This window comes from Panulirus ornatus, chromosome 7 (assembly GCF_036320965.1).
Source record: "Panulirus ornatus isolate Po-2019 chromosome 7, ASM3632096v1, whole genome shotgun sequence".
Taxonomy (NCBI): Eukaryota; Metazoa; Arthropoda; class Malacostraca; order Decapoda; family Palinuridae; genus Panulirus; species Panulirus ornatus.
Genome location: NC_092230.1, coordinates 33,896,612 through 33,915,322, shown reverse-complemented (window position 1 = coordinate 33,915,322; position 18,711 = coordinate 33,896,612). Strand labels below are relative to the sequence as shown.

The following is an 18,711-nucleotide window of genomic DNA, read 5'->3' as shown; positions in this document are numbered from 1 at the left end:
TATTTCTTTTTTTATCATTAAAATTCTTTGGAGGATTATATGAAAACAGCAACACCATGCATTTCTCTCCCATGGTTACTCATCCCATTATGTATTGTCTGGAAGTGCCATCTTCCACAACTTCCAAAAACTTAAGGCTATCTGTTAGTTAGAGGGCCATTCCTCCTTCTCCCTTGTCATCTCATTCCCTCCTCATCATGTACTCCTCTCAATGGAACAAGTGAGATATGACCTCTGTAATAAGCTTCGTTTCCACAACTAACAACATCAGTGCACTTTTCTCAATACCATGCTTAAACTCCAACTCTGTCATTTACAACTAATCCATCTGAATTTCTATGATTACTCTGACATTATCATCAAAAAACAATCATGGTCTCTGTATTACTGGCAACGGAGTTCTGTCCTCTTTCCTCATTTGCCTCCTGTTTTTCACAATCTGACTATACCTTTTTTCCCCTCTTCCAAGGCTTGGTCCATTAAATCTGATTAAATACCCCACTAAAATCCACCCTGTCTATAGCATTTCTTGCTTACCTATGTACCTTCTGTCTCAGTAACTCCTAACTGAATATGATGATAACTAATTGCCCCATTATGTTTTGATTGTAACCACCAATTTTTCTCTTTTCTTTTATCTCAGAAATTGCATCCAGCAATTCTACAACCTCTAACAAACTTTTAATGAGCATTTCTTATTTCTTCATTATCTGGTGAATGAACTTCATCCAGTACAGATAAAATAATGAATGATTTATATAAAAATTCCTAGTTTACTAATCTTTCAAATTTTGGTGCCATCCACTTTATGGTTAGGTCCCTCAGTGTTGATTAGTCAACCGCCATGTCTACGATTTTTGCCAAAATCTCCCTTTCTACTAACAAGCACTTATCTTGTATGCTGTGCACTTTTCTAAATGTTTCATCTGCCAGACCATAAATGTTCTCAACTGTTACATCTCTAACAATGCATATAAAAGTCTTTCCACAACTTCACACAATTATCTGTGTACATCTGTTTCAATATCCCTAGATCTCTGTCCCACTGCATCAATCTTCATGCTCAGAGTCTGTTGATCAGCCCCAGAAACTGCTCCTGCTCTTCTTCCCTACCCACTATTTTCAAGTTTCTGTACTCTTGTTCAAAAGCCTCTAGAACACCTAGAATAGACCCTTCTGACCTTTTATGCTTTTGCATCTTGGTAAGAAACAGCAATTCATAAATCACCTACATCTAAATTGGGAAACTGAAACTCAGGAAAGAGATAACACCCTTATCACACTAGTACAAACATTCTGCAAAACTTCACGGTGAAATAATCATCATTACCTACCCATACTGTGCCCTATGTAATAAAGTTGTGAGTGATGAGTCGTCTTCAAGATGTAGTCAATAACAGCAGGAATATCATGCTTAGCCATCTCATCCCAGCTAAAAAAAAAATCATAAATACAACAACTCTAAAACTTAGATAATTTCTTTCCGTATTGGGCAACCCGGTATCAACACTTCTAAGTTTCCTACTCATACAATTATGCCATAATTGTGATATCAGATGACAATAATCAAAGTTGTACTGCATTATCTTTTAAACACATATATGACAAATGTCACGTATGGTAATATCATGCTCATGGCTGGAACATAATCTGAAAACTTTAAAAGCATTTTTACTAAAACTATCATCAGAAACATGCAAAAAATTTTGAGTTCATTGTAGTAAACAGTAATAATAAATGTAGATTATATTCTACCTAATGTCTTACTGGTTAAGGATTCTGTGCAAAAACTAATTTTATCAACTTAATTCCTCAGGAAGTGTTTCAATGGACGTATCTTTATTCTCAATATAAAACTAATTGTTAATGCAATATATAAGCAAATTTTATACTAAAAATATACAGAAACAGCAGATGTCATACCTAAAATCCCAAAACCTTTCTTCATCAGGAGAGAGGTGAGTGTGGTTCCTGGAGTAATGGTTTCCTCGGGCATTTCCCAACCACACATCATATCCAGCATCAGCCATGATGTATGCTGAAAAGGAATTCAATTACATGAAATATTTAGAAAAGGGGGCCACTGATTGCTTCCTCTTAACACTACCTCTCTAAAGCAGGAAATTCACTTTAGATGTGGAAAGGAAACTGTGGTTTCGGTGCATCACATATGAGAGCTGGAGACTGAGTGTAAACAAATGTGGCCTTTGTTGTCTTTTCCTTGCGATACCTCACACACTCGCAGGGAGGAGGAAGGTGCTATTTCATGTGTGGCAGGGTGGCGTTGGGAACTGATAAAGGCAACAAATATGGATGTTTTTTTTATTATACTTTGTCGCTGTCTCCCGCGTTAGCGAGGCAGCGCAATGAAACAGACGAAAGAATGGCCCAACCCACCCACATACACATGTATATACATACACATCATATACACCCACATGTACATCATTCATACTTGCTGCCTTTATTCATTCCCGTTGCCACCTCGCCACACATGAAATGACAACCCCCTCCCCCTGCAGCCACGCGAGGTAGCGCTTGGAAATGACAACAAAGGCCAAGTTCGTTCACACTCAGTCTCTAGCTGTCATGTATAATGCACCAAAACCACAGCTCCCTTTCCACATCAAAAACCCACAAAACTTTCCATGGTTTACCTCAGACACTTCACATGCCCTGGTTCAATCCATTGACAGCATGTCAACCCCAGTATGCCACATCATTCTAATTCACTCTATGAATATAAACAAACCCTCCTAAACTGATTGTACATATAAACAATAGACCGAAAGTAAATAACTACAGGAGTTACAAGAATAATGATAAATCATTCCTTCCATAGTTATTTGCAATAGATAACACTGACTGTGTCAAGATATGCTGTGCAAGTGTATGTATCACAATACATAAACACTGATAAAAAATGAGAATATACAATGTTTTTGATGTGTATGCATGCTGGCAACACAGAACTGCTTAGTATGCATTTAAATCCAGAGCTTTAATTTTTGTTCATGCCTTTTAAAGTTTGTTTATCAGTGTGTGTTATGCATTATGACAAATTCATCTTGATTCTATCTATTATACTTAGTTGCTGTCTCCCACGTCAGTGAGGTAGAGCAAGGAAACAGATGAAAGAATGGCCCAACCCACCCACATACACATGTGTAAACAAAAATGCCCACACATGCACATAGGGGATAGGGGAGAAAGAATACTTCCAACACATTCCCCGCATATCGTAGAAGGCAACTAAAGAGGACAGGAGCAGGGGGCTAGAAACCCTCCCCTCCTTGTATTCTAATTTTCTAAAAGGGGAATCGGAAGAAGGAGTCTTGCGGGAAGTGCTCATCCTCCTGCTCAGATTGGGGTGTCATTTAGATATATAGTGATAATATGCAATGTTTGTGGGTGCACATAGAGTGGCAATGTGGTACTGCTTTAAACCTGGTTTACACCAGGTTATCAATTTTCTCATGTTTTCTATTTTTCATACATCATATATCGTTATGAGCAAGAAGTTTATACTTGAGGAAATCTATTCCACCCTGGAGGCATCACCCATATATATTTTACCTAAATTTTTCTTCTTCCTTCTACCACTTCCAGATGCTGTTTTTAATATTCTTTTTTGATGTTGAAGGCTCCAGTCAAGGGCAAAAGTCCACATCAAGGCTGGGTCCCAATCAAAATATAGAGAATTTTGAAACAGAAAAAAAGACAAAGGAATGTAAGAATTTTTGAGAAAGTGAAAGACCTGTCTTTGAAATGTGACAGGTGATAGTTATTGGAAAAAGACATGAGAAGGTAGAGAGTTTCAAAGCTTCAACATGTAGGGAAGGAAGTAGGTATCACATTTGCCCATCCTTGAGTTGCCAATGGCCACACAATCATCATGTGATGCAGCAGCTTGCTGAGTACTTTGTGGTTTAACTAGAAATGGGGCACACAAGCAGCCAGCTCTTGGGAGCAAAATCCAAAGTAATACCTATAGAAGAGGAAAAAAGACCCAACATTGCAGTGTAGGGCAAGGGGGTCAAGTATGGAAGTTAGCCTGAGACAGTTTATAAGTTGAACACCTTTCAACGCAACTCCGTCAAGTAAGAATACACAACTAGAATCAACCCAAATGTGAGAGCAGTGCTCCATACAAGGATGAATCATTTCCTTTTATAAACAAAGCAACTGTTCAAAAGGAAAGTTTTGACAACTAAACAGGACACCCAATTTCTTAGAGGCAGACTTAGCTATTCCCTAAATGTGGGGTTTCCAAGAAATAGTGGATGTTACAGTAATACCAAGTATGTCCACTGAGTGAAGAGGTGGAATTACAGAAACATCAAAGGAGAGATGACAGTTGTGAGGAGTTTTCAATAGAGAGATGGGTAGAAATTCGGTCTTGGATACATTAAACTTAACACAATTTTGTCTATCCCACTGAGATATCCTGTCCAAGTCTGAGTGTAATGAGGAAGCTGTGTCAAGACAAGATGCAGGTCAAGTGAAAGTAGAGGGAACAGAATTGAAGGATGTGGATGAATGCAATATTGAGTCATCAGCATATTATGCCAGGTATGGAAACTGAATGGTTTTGCCTTGATGATAAACTAGTTAAAAAGGGCCAATTACAATTTTCAAATTTTGCTGTAAAACTATCACTTTGGAAATACAGTTCAAAATTCACAATGCAGACAAAGGTTAGAAATATGTACCAATAGTATACTTCTACCTTCAAAGCTGAGATGATTTTCTAAAGTATACTAGGAACAAAATCTGGTGGACTGCATGAAATAGAGAAATTAATCCTAAAATTTGTGGCTAATGATCTGTAAGACTGTATACCAATACTTAATCATCCTCTTTACAGTACAAAATAAGTCTCACCTGGAGCTTTCTCTGGGCAGGCAAGTATCCAGGAAGAAGATGAACCTAGTAAACCATGTTGCATGAACACTGGCTCTTTTGTCTTTACTTCATTTTGATTCAGCTCCCCTACAACTGAAGCCTTATGTCGACCATGGGGAATTCGGTGCAGTGTCAAGATATAACCATCATCAGTTATAACCTGATGAATCTCAACTGGGAATCCATATTTTCTTACCAAACCAGGCTGTCAAAAACGTTACGTACCATATATCAAACATAACTTGATAAATCAATGCAGGGGGGGTCCCCATCTTACGAGTGTCTCACCTGCAAACACCCAAACTTTCAGACAAACTCAAAAAAAACAATATCTTATTCCTAGTCCAAATACAGTCAAATATCTATACTTAAAAACTGCAAAACTGCCTTTTTTCATTAGGTGTTGCTTGATATCAAATTCTGTCAGCTATATTTAAAAAAGAATACAATATCTAATACATTATTAAAGTCAGGTATAGACATTTCCTCTAATTCTTTTTCTTTACTTTTCTGACTTATGAACAGACTGACTAACAAAACAGGATCCTGGAGCCTAACCCATTTGAAAATTGGGGACCCCTGTATAAAAGAAGCAATGATATTGCAAAACCCTAAAGATGTAAAATATTCTAAAACTACATAAGAAATGTCAAAATATGAATTGGTGTGCAGTGGCCAAATTCATTATTACATCAGCAATATCTATGAAAAACCATTCTCTTTATAAATCTCACATACAGTAATACAACAACCTTACCTCAGCATTCAATAAAACCATGGAATTTCTGACACTTGATAGTTTATAAGAGCATACTGTAAATCTTATTGTGATCCTACTTTCTTCAAAAACCTCAGAACACTCAGACTTCTGTGAATACTCCATTAGAAATAAAAACTAAAGGGTAACATGAAAAACAGTTTTCTCAGCATCAATATTACAATCCCAGGGGATCAGAAAATACAGCAAATTTTTGCAAAAACATATTCATAAGCATAAAAACAAAAGAAAGGGTAGTGAGTGGTGAGATAAAGAAGTAAGATTATTAGTGAAAGAGAAGAGAGAGGCATTTGGACGATTTTTGCAGGGAAAAAATGCAAATGAGTGGGAGATGTATAAAAGAAAGAGACAGGAGGTCAAGAGAAAGGTACAAGAGGTGAAAAAGAGGGCAAATGAGAGTTGGGGTGAGAGAGTATTGTTAAATTTTAGGGAGAATAAAAAGATGTTCTGGAAGGAGGTAAATAAAGTGCGTAAGACAAGGGAGCAAATGGGAACTTCAGTGAAGGGGGCTAATGGGGAGGTGATAACAAGTAGTGGTGATGTGAGAAGGAGATGGAGTGAGTATTTTGAAGGTTTGTTGAATGTGTTTGATGATAGAGTGGCAGATATAGGGTGTTTTAGTCGAGGTGGTGTGCAAAGTGAGAGGGTTAGAGAAAATGATTTGGTAAACAGAGAGGAGGTAGTAAAAGCTTTGCGGAAGATGAAAGCTGGCAAGGCAGCAGGTTTGGGTGGTACTGCAGTGGAATTTATTAAAGAAGGGGGAGACTGTATTGTTGACTGGTTGGTAAGGTTATTTAATGTATGTATGATTCATATTGAGGTGCCTGAGGATTGGCGGAATGCTTGCATAGTGCCATTGTACAAAGGCAAAGGGGATAAGAGTGAGTGCTCAAATTACAGAGGTATAAGTTTGTTGAGTATTCCTGGTAAATTATATGGGAGGGTATTGATTGAGAGGGTGAAGGCAGGTACAGAGCATCAGATTGGGGAAGAGCAGTGTGGTTTCAGAAGTGGTAGAGGATGTGTGGATCAGGTGTTTGCTTTGAAGAATGTATGTGAGAAATACTTAGAAAAGCAAATGGATTTGTATGTAGCATTTATGGATCTGGAGAAGGCATATGATAGAGTTGATAGAGATGCTCTGTGGAAGGTATTAAGAATATATGGTGTGGGAGGCAAGTTGTTAGAAGCAGTGAAAAGTTTTTATCGAGGATGTAAGGCATGTGTACGAGTAGGAAGAGAGGAAAGTGATTGGTTATCAGTGAATGTAGGTTTGCGGCAGGGGTGTGTGATGTCTCCATGGTTGTTTAATTTGTTTATGGATGGGGTTGTTAGGGAGGTAAATGCAAGAGTCTTGGAAAGAGGGGCAAGTATGAAGTCTGTTGGGGATGAGAGAGCTTGGGAAGTGAGTCAGTTGTTGTTCACTGATGATACAGCGCTGGTGGCGGATTCATGTGAGAAACTGCAGAAGCTGGTGACGGAGTTTGGTAAAGTGTGTGGAAGAAGAAAGTTAAGAGTAAATGTGAATAAGAGCAAGGTTATTAGGTACAGTAGGGTTGAGGGTCAAGTCAATTGGGAGGTGTTTGAATGGAGAAAAACTGGAGGAAGTGAAGTGTTTTAGATATCTGGGAGTGGATCTGTCAGCGGATGGAACCATGGAAGCGGAAGTGGATCATAGGGTGGGGGAGGGGGCGAAAATTTTGGGAGCCTTGAAAAATGTGTGGAAGTCGAGAACATTATCTCGGAAAGCAAAAATGGGTATGTTTGAAGGAATAGTGGTTCCAACAATGTTGTATGGTTGCGAGGCGTGGGCTATGGATAGAGTTGTGCGCAGGAGGATGGATGTGCTGGAAATGAGATGTTTGAGGACAATGTGTGGTGTGAGGTGGTTTGATCGAGTAAGTAACGTAAGGGTAAGAGAGATGTGTGGAAATAAAAAGAGCGTGGTTGAGAGAGCAGAAGAGGGTGTTTTGAAATGGTTTGGGCACATGGAGAGAATGAGTGAGGAAAGATTGACCAAGAGGATATATGTGTCGGAGGTGGAGGGAACGAGGAGAAGAGGGAGACCAAATTGGAGGTGGAAAGATGGAGTGAAAAGGATTTTGTGTGATCGGGGCCTGAACATGCAGGAGGGTGAAAGGAGGGCAAGGAATAGAGTGAATTGGAGCGATGTGGTATACAGGGGTTGACGTGCTGTCAGTGGATTGAATCAAGGCATGTGAAGCGTCCGGGGTAAACCATGGAAAGCTGTGTAGGTATGTATATTTGCGTGTGTGGACGTGTGTATGTACATGTGTATGGGGGGGTTGGGCCATTTCTTTCGTCTGTTTCCTTGCGCTACCTCGCAACCGCGGGAGACAGCGACGAGGTATAAAAAAAAAAAAAAAGTTTGTTGTGTATTCCTGGTAAATTATATGGGAGGGTATTGACTGAGAGGGTGAAGGCATGTACAGAGCATCAGATTGGGGAAGAGCAATAAGGTTTCAGAAGTGGTAGAGGATGTGCGGATCAGGTGTTTGCTTTGAAGAATGTATGTGAGAAATTCTTAGAAAAGCAAATGGATTTGTATGTAGCATTTAGGGATCTGGAGAAGGCATATGATAGAGTTGATAGAGATGCTCTGTGGAAGGTACTAAGAGTATATGGTGTGGGAGGCAAGTTGTTAGAAGCAGTGAAAAGTTTTTATCGAGGATGTAAGGCATGTGTACGTGTAGGAAGAGAGGAAAGTGATTGGTTCTCAGTGAATGCAGGTTTGCGGCAGGGGTGTGTGATGTCTCCATGGTTGTTTAATTAGTTTATGGATGGGGTTGTTAGGGAGGTGAATGCAAGAGTTTTGGAAAGAGGGGCAAGTATGCAGTCTGTTGGGATGAGAGAGCTTAGGAAGTGAGTCAGTTGTTGTTCGCTGATGATACAGCGCTGGTGGCTGATTCATGTGAGAAACTGCAGAAGCTGGTGACTGAGTTTGGTAAAAGTGTGTTTAAGAAGAAAGTTAAGAGTAAATGTGAATAAGAGCAAGGTTATTAGGTACAGTAGGGTTGAGGGTCAAGTCAATTGGGAGGTAAGTTTGAATGGAGAAAAACTGGAGGAAGTAGTGTTATAGATATCTGGGAGTGGATCTGGCAGCGGATGGAACCATGGAAGCGGAAGTGAATCATAGGGTGGGGGAGGGGGCGAAAATTCTGGGAGCCTTGAAGAATGTTTGGAAGTCGAGAACACTATCTCGGAAAGCAAAAATGGCTATGTTTGAAGGAATAGTGGTTCCAACAATGTTGTATGGTTGCGAAGCGGGGGCTATGGATAGAGTTGTGCGCAGGAGGGTGGATGTGCTGGAAATGAGATGTTTGAGGACAATATGTGGTGTGAGGTGGTTTGATTGAGTAAGTAATGTAAGGGTAAGAGAGATGTGTGGAAATAAAAAGAGCGTGGTTGAGAGATCAGAAGAGGGTGTTTTGAAATGGTTTGGGCACATGGAGAGAATGAATGAGGAAAGATTGACCAAGAGGATATATGTGTCGGAGGTGGAGGGAATGAGGAGAAGTGGGAGACCAAATTGGAGGTGGAAAGATGGAGTGAAAAAGATTTTGAGTGATCAGGGCCTGAACATGCAGGAGGGTGAAAGATGGGCAAGGAATAGAGTGAATTGGATCGATGTGGTATACCAGGGTCGACGCGCTGTCAATGGATTGAGTCAGGGCATGTGAAGCGTCTGGGGTAAACCATGCAAAGTTGTGTGGGGCCTGGATGTGGAAAGGGAGCTGTGGTTTCGGGCATTATTGCATTACAGCTAGAGAGTGAGTGTGAACGAATGGGGCCTTTGTTGTCTTTTCCTAGCGCTACCTCGCATACATGAGGGGGGAGGGGGATGTTATTCCATGTGTGGTGAGGTGGCGATGGGAATGAATAAAGGCAGACAGTGTGAATTGTGTGCATGTGTATATATGTATGTGTCTGTGTGTGTATATATATGTGTACATTGAGATGTATGGGTATGTATATTTGTGTGGGTGAACGTGTATGTATATACATGTGTATGGGGGTGGGTTGGGCCATTTCTTTCGTCTGTTTCCTTGCGCCACCTCGCAAACACGGGAGACAGCGACAAAGCAAAATAAATAAGTAAATAATATATATATACACACACACAAGTACACATTCATACTTGCTTGCCTTCATCAATTCCCAGTGCTACCCCACCCCACAAGAAACAAGCTCATTATCCCCTGCTGCAGCAAGGTAGCACCAGGAAAACAGACAACAAAGGCCACATTCGTTTACACTCAGTCTCTAGCTTTTTTTTTTTTTTTTTTATACTTTGTCGCTGTCTCCCGCGTTTGCGAGGTAGCGCAAGGAAACAGACGAAAGAAATGGCCCAACCCCCCCCCCCATACACATGTATATACATACGTCCACACACGCAAATATACATACCTACACAGCTTTCCATGGTTTACCCCAGACGCTTCACATGCCTTGATTCAATCCACTGACAGCACGTCAACTCCGGTATACCACATCGCTCCAATTCACTCTATTCCTTGCCCTCCTTTCACCCTCCTGCATGTTCAGGCCCCGATCACACAAAATCTTTTTCACTCCATCTTTCCACCTCCAATTTGGTCTCCCTCTTCTCCTCGTTCCCTCCACCTCTGACACATATATCCTCTTGGTCAATCTTTCCTCACTCATTCTCTCCATGTGCCCAAACCACTTCAAAACACCCTCTTCTGCTCTCTCAACCACGCTCTTTTTATTTCCACACATCTCTCTTACCCTTACGTTACTCACTCGATCAAACCACCTCACACCACACATTGTCCTCAAACATCTCATTTCCAGCACATCCATCCTCCTGCGCACAACTCTATCCATAGCCCACGCCTCGCAACCATACAACATTGTTGGAACCACTATTCCTTCAAACATACCCATTTTTGCTTTCCGAGATAATGTTCTCGACTTCCACACATTCTTCAAGGCCCCCAGAATTTTCGCCCCCTCCCCCACCCTATGATCCACTTCCGCTTCCATGGTTCCATCCGCTGCCAGATCCACTCCCAGATATCTAAAACACTTCACTTCCTCCAGTTTTTCTCCATTCAAACTCACCTCCCAATTGACTTGACCCTCAACCCTACTGTACCTAATAACCTTGCTCTTATTCACATTTACTCTTAACTTTCTTCTTCCACACACTTTACCAAACTCAGTCACCAGCTTCTGCAGTTTCTCACATGAATCAGCCACCAGCGCTGTATCATCAGCGAACAACAACTGACTCACTTCCCAAGCTCTCTCATCCCCAACAGACTTCATACTTGCCCCTCTTTCCAAAACTCTTGCATTTACCTCCCTAACAACCCCATCCATAAACAAATTAAACAACCATGGAGACATCACACACCCCTGCCGCAAACCTACATTCACTGAGAACCAATCACTTTCCTCTCTTCCTACACGTACACATGCCTTACATCCTCGATAAAAACTTTTCACTGCTTCTAACAACTTTCCTCCCACACCATATATTCTTAATACCTTCCACAGAGCATCTCTATCAACTCTATCATATGCCTTCTCCAGATCCATAAATGCTACATACAAATCCATTTGCTTTTCTAAGTATTTCTCACATACATTCTTCAAAGCAAACACCTGATCCACACATCCTCTACCAGTCTCTAGCTGTTATGTGTAAATGCACTGAAACCATAACTCCCTATCCACATCCAGGCCCCACAGACCTTTCCATGGTTTATCCCAGATGTTTCACATGCCCTGGTTAAGTCCACTGACATCATGTTGACCAAAGAATACCACATCAATCCAATTCACTCTATGCCTTGCATGCCTCTCACCCTCTTGTATGTTCAGGCCTTGATCACTCAAAACCTTTTTCAATCCATCCTTCCACCTCCAATTTGGTTTCCCACATCTCCTTCTTCCCTCAACCTCTGACACATATATCATCTTTGTCAATCTCTCCTCACTCATTCCCTCCATATGTCCAAACCATTTCAACACACCCTCTTCTGCTCTCTCAACCATACTCTTTTTATTTCCACACATGTCTCATCCTTTCATTACTTAATCAAACCACCTCACAGCACATATTATCATCAAACATTTCCTTTCTAACACATCTACCCTCCTCCACACAACCCTATCTATAGTGCATGCCTCACAACCATATAATATTGTTGGAACTACTATTCCTTCAAACATACACATTTTTACTCTCCCAGACAACGTTCCCTCCTTCCACACATTCTTCATCACTCCCAGAACCTTCGCCCCTCCCCCACCCTATGACCAACTTCCACTTCCATGGTTCTATTCGCTGCCATGTCCACTCCCAGATATCTAAAACACTTTACTTCCTCCAATTTTTCTCCATTCAAACTTACATCCCAATTAACTTGTCCCTCAACCCTACAAAACCTAATAACCTTGCTTTTATTCACATTTACTTTCAACTTTCTCTTTTCACACACTTTTCCTAACTCAGTCACCCATTTCTGCAATTATTCACTTGAATCAGCCACCAGTTGTATGGAAGAGTGGTGATTGAGATGGTGGAGTCATGCATGCAGCATAAGACTGGTGAGACAAGAGTTTTCAGTATGCAGGCATACATAATTTTCTAACAGACTTCACATAGATCCATATCTATATTTTATATTTTACTTTTTTGTGATATATTAATCCTCCTACACATCAATTTTTCTTTTTTTTTCTTTTTGCACAAAAATAATTCACTTAAAAAATATTACGAAAAAACTCTATCACTTATTTAGAGTAATAGTTTATCATCACACAATAAATGCAATATTACTATAGTAGTGTTCTTTATTTCAAAACTAAATATCTTTTCTGAGTGGTATTCTATTTCAGGAGAAAGTGGAAGCTACAGTGGGAGAATACTGGAAACATTTACAAATGTTTGGTAGAATCAAATATTGGTGTAAATTCAAATGAGGGCTGAAACTATCAAATTTTTACCTGATAAAAGCAGTGAACCATATATTGTCAAATGAGACTCACAGCAGTTTAAGGCTTAAGGGTACCATAGAAAATAATAGAGATTGGGAACATATGTAATCAACAGACTTCTGCTGAGTGAGTGAAACTAATGTTGCCCAATAAACAGATCATAGTAGGGAAGACTATGATGATCATGGAAAATGTGAGGTAATAGTAGAAGAACCCCCACTAGATTTCAGCAGAACCTATGAAAGACTCACTTCCCATACAAAATACTTTACCTAAGTACAAGGGTACACTGATATATGTTTCTTCATTCTAAAAGTTTTCTGTAGAAATGAATCCTTACAACTTTCTTCACCCTGTGCAACATTTTCACAAGATCTTGCAAGCTGTTCCATCTTTCTACCCACTTACATGGATCAAAAAATAATCAATTTATTTATTCCCAACCTAAAAAAAAGCTATCATAATCAAAAGATAAGATAGATTATGTTTTCCTTGGTTTGCTTTGGATGTCAAGTCTTTACAGTGGTTGTTTTGTCAATATATAATCACTGGTGGATTAAATGGCATTACACCAATTTTTCTTATTTTCCATATGCCACTTCATTGGTGGATCTCTGTACATCATCAAAATCCAGACAAATATGATCATGGCCATACAGCTGTTTGATGGCCCACCAATGGAACATAGACCTAAGCCTAACGCCATTTTAGAACAGATGGAATACGTCTGACCCGCCACAAGCTACCAACTCTGCCATTTCAGGAAAGGAGGAACGAGTCACTGACCAAATCAGTCTTGGGTTACAAATTTGGGTAAGAGAGAATTAGATGAGGCCAACCTGACCTCAACGCCAAATCTGTAAAATGGTCTTTCTTGGCCTAACTTAGTGTACTTAGTGATAGATTGTCTATATTCCTACTTTGTGTACGATTGTTCAGCGTTTTCCTAATTTGTGTCTTATATTTCTGTGCCCATTCTATGAATTTAGGTTGTAGCTCATGCTACCCATCATGATATTGGTAATTTGTATGGCTTTATAGCAATTTCCCTCACTTTATATGATCTTTATTCATTTGTTTGTTTCTTATATACAAGGTGTTTGCATTTTACACTTTATATCCAAGTTTTGCAATGCAATTTTTTCTCCTTTTTGTAGTCCTGATGATGCCTCTGTGACAATATTGACAAATTAAAGAACATGAAAATTAAGACTAATAATTGTAAATAAGCTTATTCAATTCTATGTACATTAGAGACTACCTGCTCCCAGCTTACAGTAATAAAACTGGAGAACCATATCAGTATCAGTTCTCGAGTGAATTATAATAAAATTCTTAATTCACTAACTCCTTTAAAAGTTACTTGAGAGCTCCTATCTAACTTCTAAGAGTGCATGGAGAACATTTGGTTAAAACACATACCATACCAATGTTTCAGGATTAATTACAAATTAATAGTGAGTTTGGATACTGAGGATTATGTGTTTAGAGTATACAATAAAAAGAGTCATGGAGCATGATTTTGCACATGGTAGTATAACGAATGTCATTGAGTTTATTACTTAAAAGTAAAACATAAAAACTTATAAGAACCTATGAAAACCTCATACAATCCTAGTCGGTAAGATTTACCATGTTCAATATTCTGGTTGAAATATGCCTCCATTACTGAAATGGTACTCAATGTTAATTAAGTACCCTTGCTAACCTTACCAATACAAAAATTAATGTTGATTTATTGCTACGATTAATTGAGCTATCAGAATCTCAACAATATACAAGTATAATATCTATTTCTCCATTATCAACCTCACATTTACCGTATGAAACCACTACTGTCACAATACATAATATTGTCTGATAACAGAATGTTCCAAATCAAGCCGTACAACTGTTATAATAACTAAATACTACACTAAGATTACATAACGAAATTACTAAATATTCAAGGCAACCAGTGATGCGGAGATAACCCATTAAACCACTTCGTGATGCCCAAGTTAATGATGATGGGAGAAACGGCAGGATGGTACCCCAAAATAGGGAACGCTATTTTCTAATAATCTAAAGAACAAAATTTACCACATACACAATATTTGTAAATTACTTGTAATTCTGAGTCTGTTCGCATCTAGAGATAGTTACTTAAACACATTTTTCGTTTTTCAGATCGTTTTCGCGTTTCGCCAAAGCTGTTTAATAGGTGTATGTTTAATTATGCCGATATCTAATTCCGCCAAACCAGATCGGTTTTAGGAAGAATAAGGTTAGTAAAGTTGGTTTTAAGTTTGGTCTGGTTTACGTTACGGTTAAGTCATAGAAGTATAAATACTATAAAATGCCCAGTAAAGCTAACCTATGGGGAGAAAATTTCTCCACCCATATGCAACGGTGGTTAGCAGGATATACCATGACATTCCCGTGCCCCAGGCGACAACTGGGTTTGTTTACGTTGGCATTAGAGATACTCTTTGCCCCAAGTTCGTAAACTATCCACAGATATTACTTTTATGGGTAGATATTACTTTTGTTGTTCAGAATTGTGTAAATAACTTTCAGATGCCCACTAAACATAATCAAACATCATAATCTTAGAGGAAATGTTAGAGTTTTCAAAAATTCTTGATGTATTAGAACCAGGTAGGGGTTGTTGATGGTTGTGGTCTTTAAATCATTTGTAGCATTGTCAATTGCAGTTTCATGAAGAAACTAACAATAAGGTATCATAAGAAGACAATATAATCATATATCTTCATATAATGAATGTAGTCAAGCAAACACCAGAGCACTACAATAGCAATTCAGTTAACTTACCACGTCTAAATATATGTCAGGATTATCATGTAACATGGCAGGATCCAGTATTTCTAATCCTCCTACTGAAATAATTTTCAGTATCCATACAATGAGACACGTACGGTAATCCATAGTCCTGCTCTACGATACTACAAGACTAATTCATCACGTGATTACATCTACAGACCACTTAGTTTGGCATGACGCTGTTGCCATGGCGATCCCCAGCTCACTTATTCAATCTCTCATCTGGTGTTGGATCTCGACGGCCAAAATTCATTTACCAGTATCCACATCATACCTGGGGAAATTTGATTGTGTTCTGGCAACCGGTTTGTGATCTTTATCGTAGTGGTTTTTTTTTTTTTCAAATATCAATTATCTAGCCTTATTCAACCAATGGAGAGTATGCAGAGTGTATTGGCCGCTCTCACTAATTAGTACACCATTCCGACCGAAGCACCCTATATCTGCCACTCTATCATCAAACACATTCAACCTGCCTTCAAAATACTTACTCCATCACTATCTGTCATCACTTCCCCACTTGCTCCCTTCACCGATGTTCCTATTTGTTCTCTTGTCTTACTCACGTTATTTACCTCCTTGCAAAACAACTTTTTACCCTCCCTAAAATTTAGTGATACTTTTTCACCCCAACTCTCATAGCCCTCTTTTTCAACTCCTGCACGTTTCTCTTAGCCTCTTGCTGCTTTCTTTTATACATTCCTGTCGCTACCCCGCCCAACAGGAAAACAGCATCGCTATCCCCTGCTCCTGCGAGGTAGCGCCAGGAAATACCGACAAAGAGGACCCCTTGGTTCTCACTGTCTCAAGCTGTCATATGTAATGCATCGAAACCACATCTCCCTAACCACATCCAGTCCCACAGACCTTTCCGTGGTTTACCCCAGATGCTTCATGTGCCCTGGTTCAGTCCATTGACGGCACCTTGATCCCGGTATACCACATCGTTCCAATTCATTGTATTTCTTGCACGCCTCTCACCTTCCTGTATGTTCAGGCCCAGATCACTCAAAATCTATTCCACTCCATCCTTCCACCTCAAATTTGGTCTCCCGCTTCTCCTTGTCCAAACCATATCAACACACCGTCTTCTGCTCTCTCAATCACACTCTTTTTATTTCCACACATCTCTCTTACCCTTACATTACTTAGTCAAACCACCTCACACCACATATTATCCTCAAACATTTCATTTCCAACACATCCACCCTCCTCCGTACAACCCTATCTACAGCCCATGCCTCGCAACTGTTTAACATTGTTAAAACTACTATTCCTTCAAACATACCCATTTTTGCTCTTCGAGATAACGTTCTCTCCTTCCACTCATTCTTCATCGCTCCCAGAACCTTCGTCCCCTCCCCCACTCTGTGACTCACTTCCGCTACCATGGTTCCATCCGCCGCTAAGTTCACTCCCAGATATCTAAAACACTTCACTTCCTCCAATTTTTCTCCATTCAAACTAACATCCCAAATTAACTTGTCCATCAATCCTACTGAACCTAATATCCCTGTTCTTATTCACATTTCCTCTCAACTTTCTCCTTTCACACACTTTTCCAAACTCAGTCAACAGCTTCTGAAGTTTCTCAGACGAATCAGCCACTAGAGCTGTATCCCACGCCTTCTCATCCACAACAGACTGCATACTCGCCCCTCTCTCCAAAACTCTTGCATTTACCTCCCTAACCACCCCTTCCATTAACAAATTAAACAATCATGGGGACATCACACACCCCTGCCGCAGACCGATATTCACTGGGAACCAATCACTATCCTCTTTTCCTACTCGTACACATGCCGTACATCCTTGGTAAAAAAAACTTTTCATTGCTTTTAGCAACTTACCTCCCACACCATACACTCATAAATTCCTTCAGAAAGCGTCTCTGTCAACCCTATCATATGAAATCTCCAGATCCATAAATGCTACATACAAATTCATCTGTTTTTCTATATATTTCTCATAAATTCTTCAAAGCAAACACCTGATTTACACAACCTCTACCATCTCGGAAACCATATCGCTCTTCCCCTATCTGATGCTCTGTACATGCTTTCCCCCTCTCAATTGATACCCTCCCATATGATTTCCCAGGAATACTCAACAAACTTATGCCTCTGTAGTTTGAGCACTCACTTTTATCCCCTTTACCTTTGGATAATAGCACTATGCATGCATTCAGCCAATCCTCAGGCACTTCACCATGATCCATATATACATTGAATATCCTTACCAACCAGTTATCACCTTTTTTAATAATTTCCACTGCAATGCCATCCAAACCTGCCGACTTGCCGGATTTCATCTTCCTCAAAGCTTTCACTACCTCTTCACTCTTCACCAAATCATTCTCCCTGGCCGATCTCACTTAGTACACCATCCCGACCGAAGCACCCTATATCTGCCACTCTATCATCAAACACATTCAACAAACCTTCAAAATACTCACTCCATCACTATCTGTTATCACTTCCCCACTTGCTCCCTTCACCGATGTTCCTATTCGTTCTCTTGTTTTACTCACGTTCTTTACCTCCTTCCCAAACAACTTTTTAATGTCCCTAAAATTTAGTGATACTTTCTCTTCCCAACTCTCATAGCCCTCTTTTTCAACTCCTGCACGTTTCTCTTGGCCTCTTGCCGCTTTTATACATATCCCAGTCATTTGCACTACTTCCCTGCAAATATCGTCCAAACGCCTCATTTCTTTTTCACTAACAATCTTACTTCTTCATCTCACCACTCACTACCCTTTCTCATCTGCCCACCTGCCACTTTTCTCATACCACACGCATTTTTGGCGCAAACCATCACTGCTTCCCTAAATACATCCCATTCCTCACCCACTTCCCCCACGTCGTTTGCTCTTACCTTTTACCATTCTACACTCAATCTCTCCCGATACTTCCTCACACAAGTGTCCTTTCCAAACTTACTACTCTTACCACTCTCTTCCGCCCAACATTCTTCTTCTCTGAAAGCCCCTACAAATCTTCACCTTTGCATACACATACACAGATATATACATATATACATTTATACATATTCATGCTTGCTTGTCTTTATCCATTCTCGGCGCCAACCCACCCTGAAACAGCTTCGCCATCCCCTGCGTCAGAGAGGTAGCGCCAAGAAAACAGAAAGAAAAGGCCACATTCGTTCTTAGTCAGTCTTTAGCTGTCATGTGTAATGCACCGAAACCACAACTC

The 18,711-nt window shown here is 39.9% G+C and overlaps 1 protein-coding gene across 1 annotated transcript in view; it reads right to left on the bottom strand.

Moving 5' to 3' along the window:
- The window catches only part of LOC139749510 (gastric triacylglycerol lipase-like), a 294,599-nt gene that overhangs the window by 38,935 nt on the left and 236,953 nt on the right, over window positions 1–18,711 (bottom strand). Inside the window, exons 8-10 of the mRNA XM_071663457.1 lie at window positions 4,885–5,110; window positions 1,924–2,038; window positions 1,335–1,432 (exon numbers count right to left, since the gene is read on the bottom strand). Of these exons, the coding sequence (XP_071519558.1) occupies window positions 1,335–1,432; window positions 1,924–2,038; window positions 4,885–5,110 (439 nt within the window). The remainder of the gene's footprint in view (window positions 1–1,334; window positions 1,433–1,923; window positions 2,039–4,884; window positions 5,111–18,711) is intronic.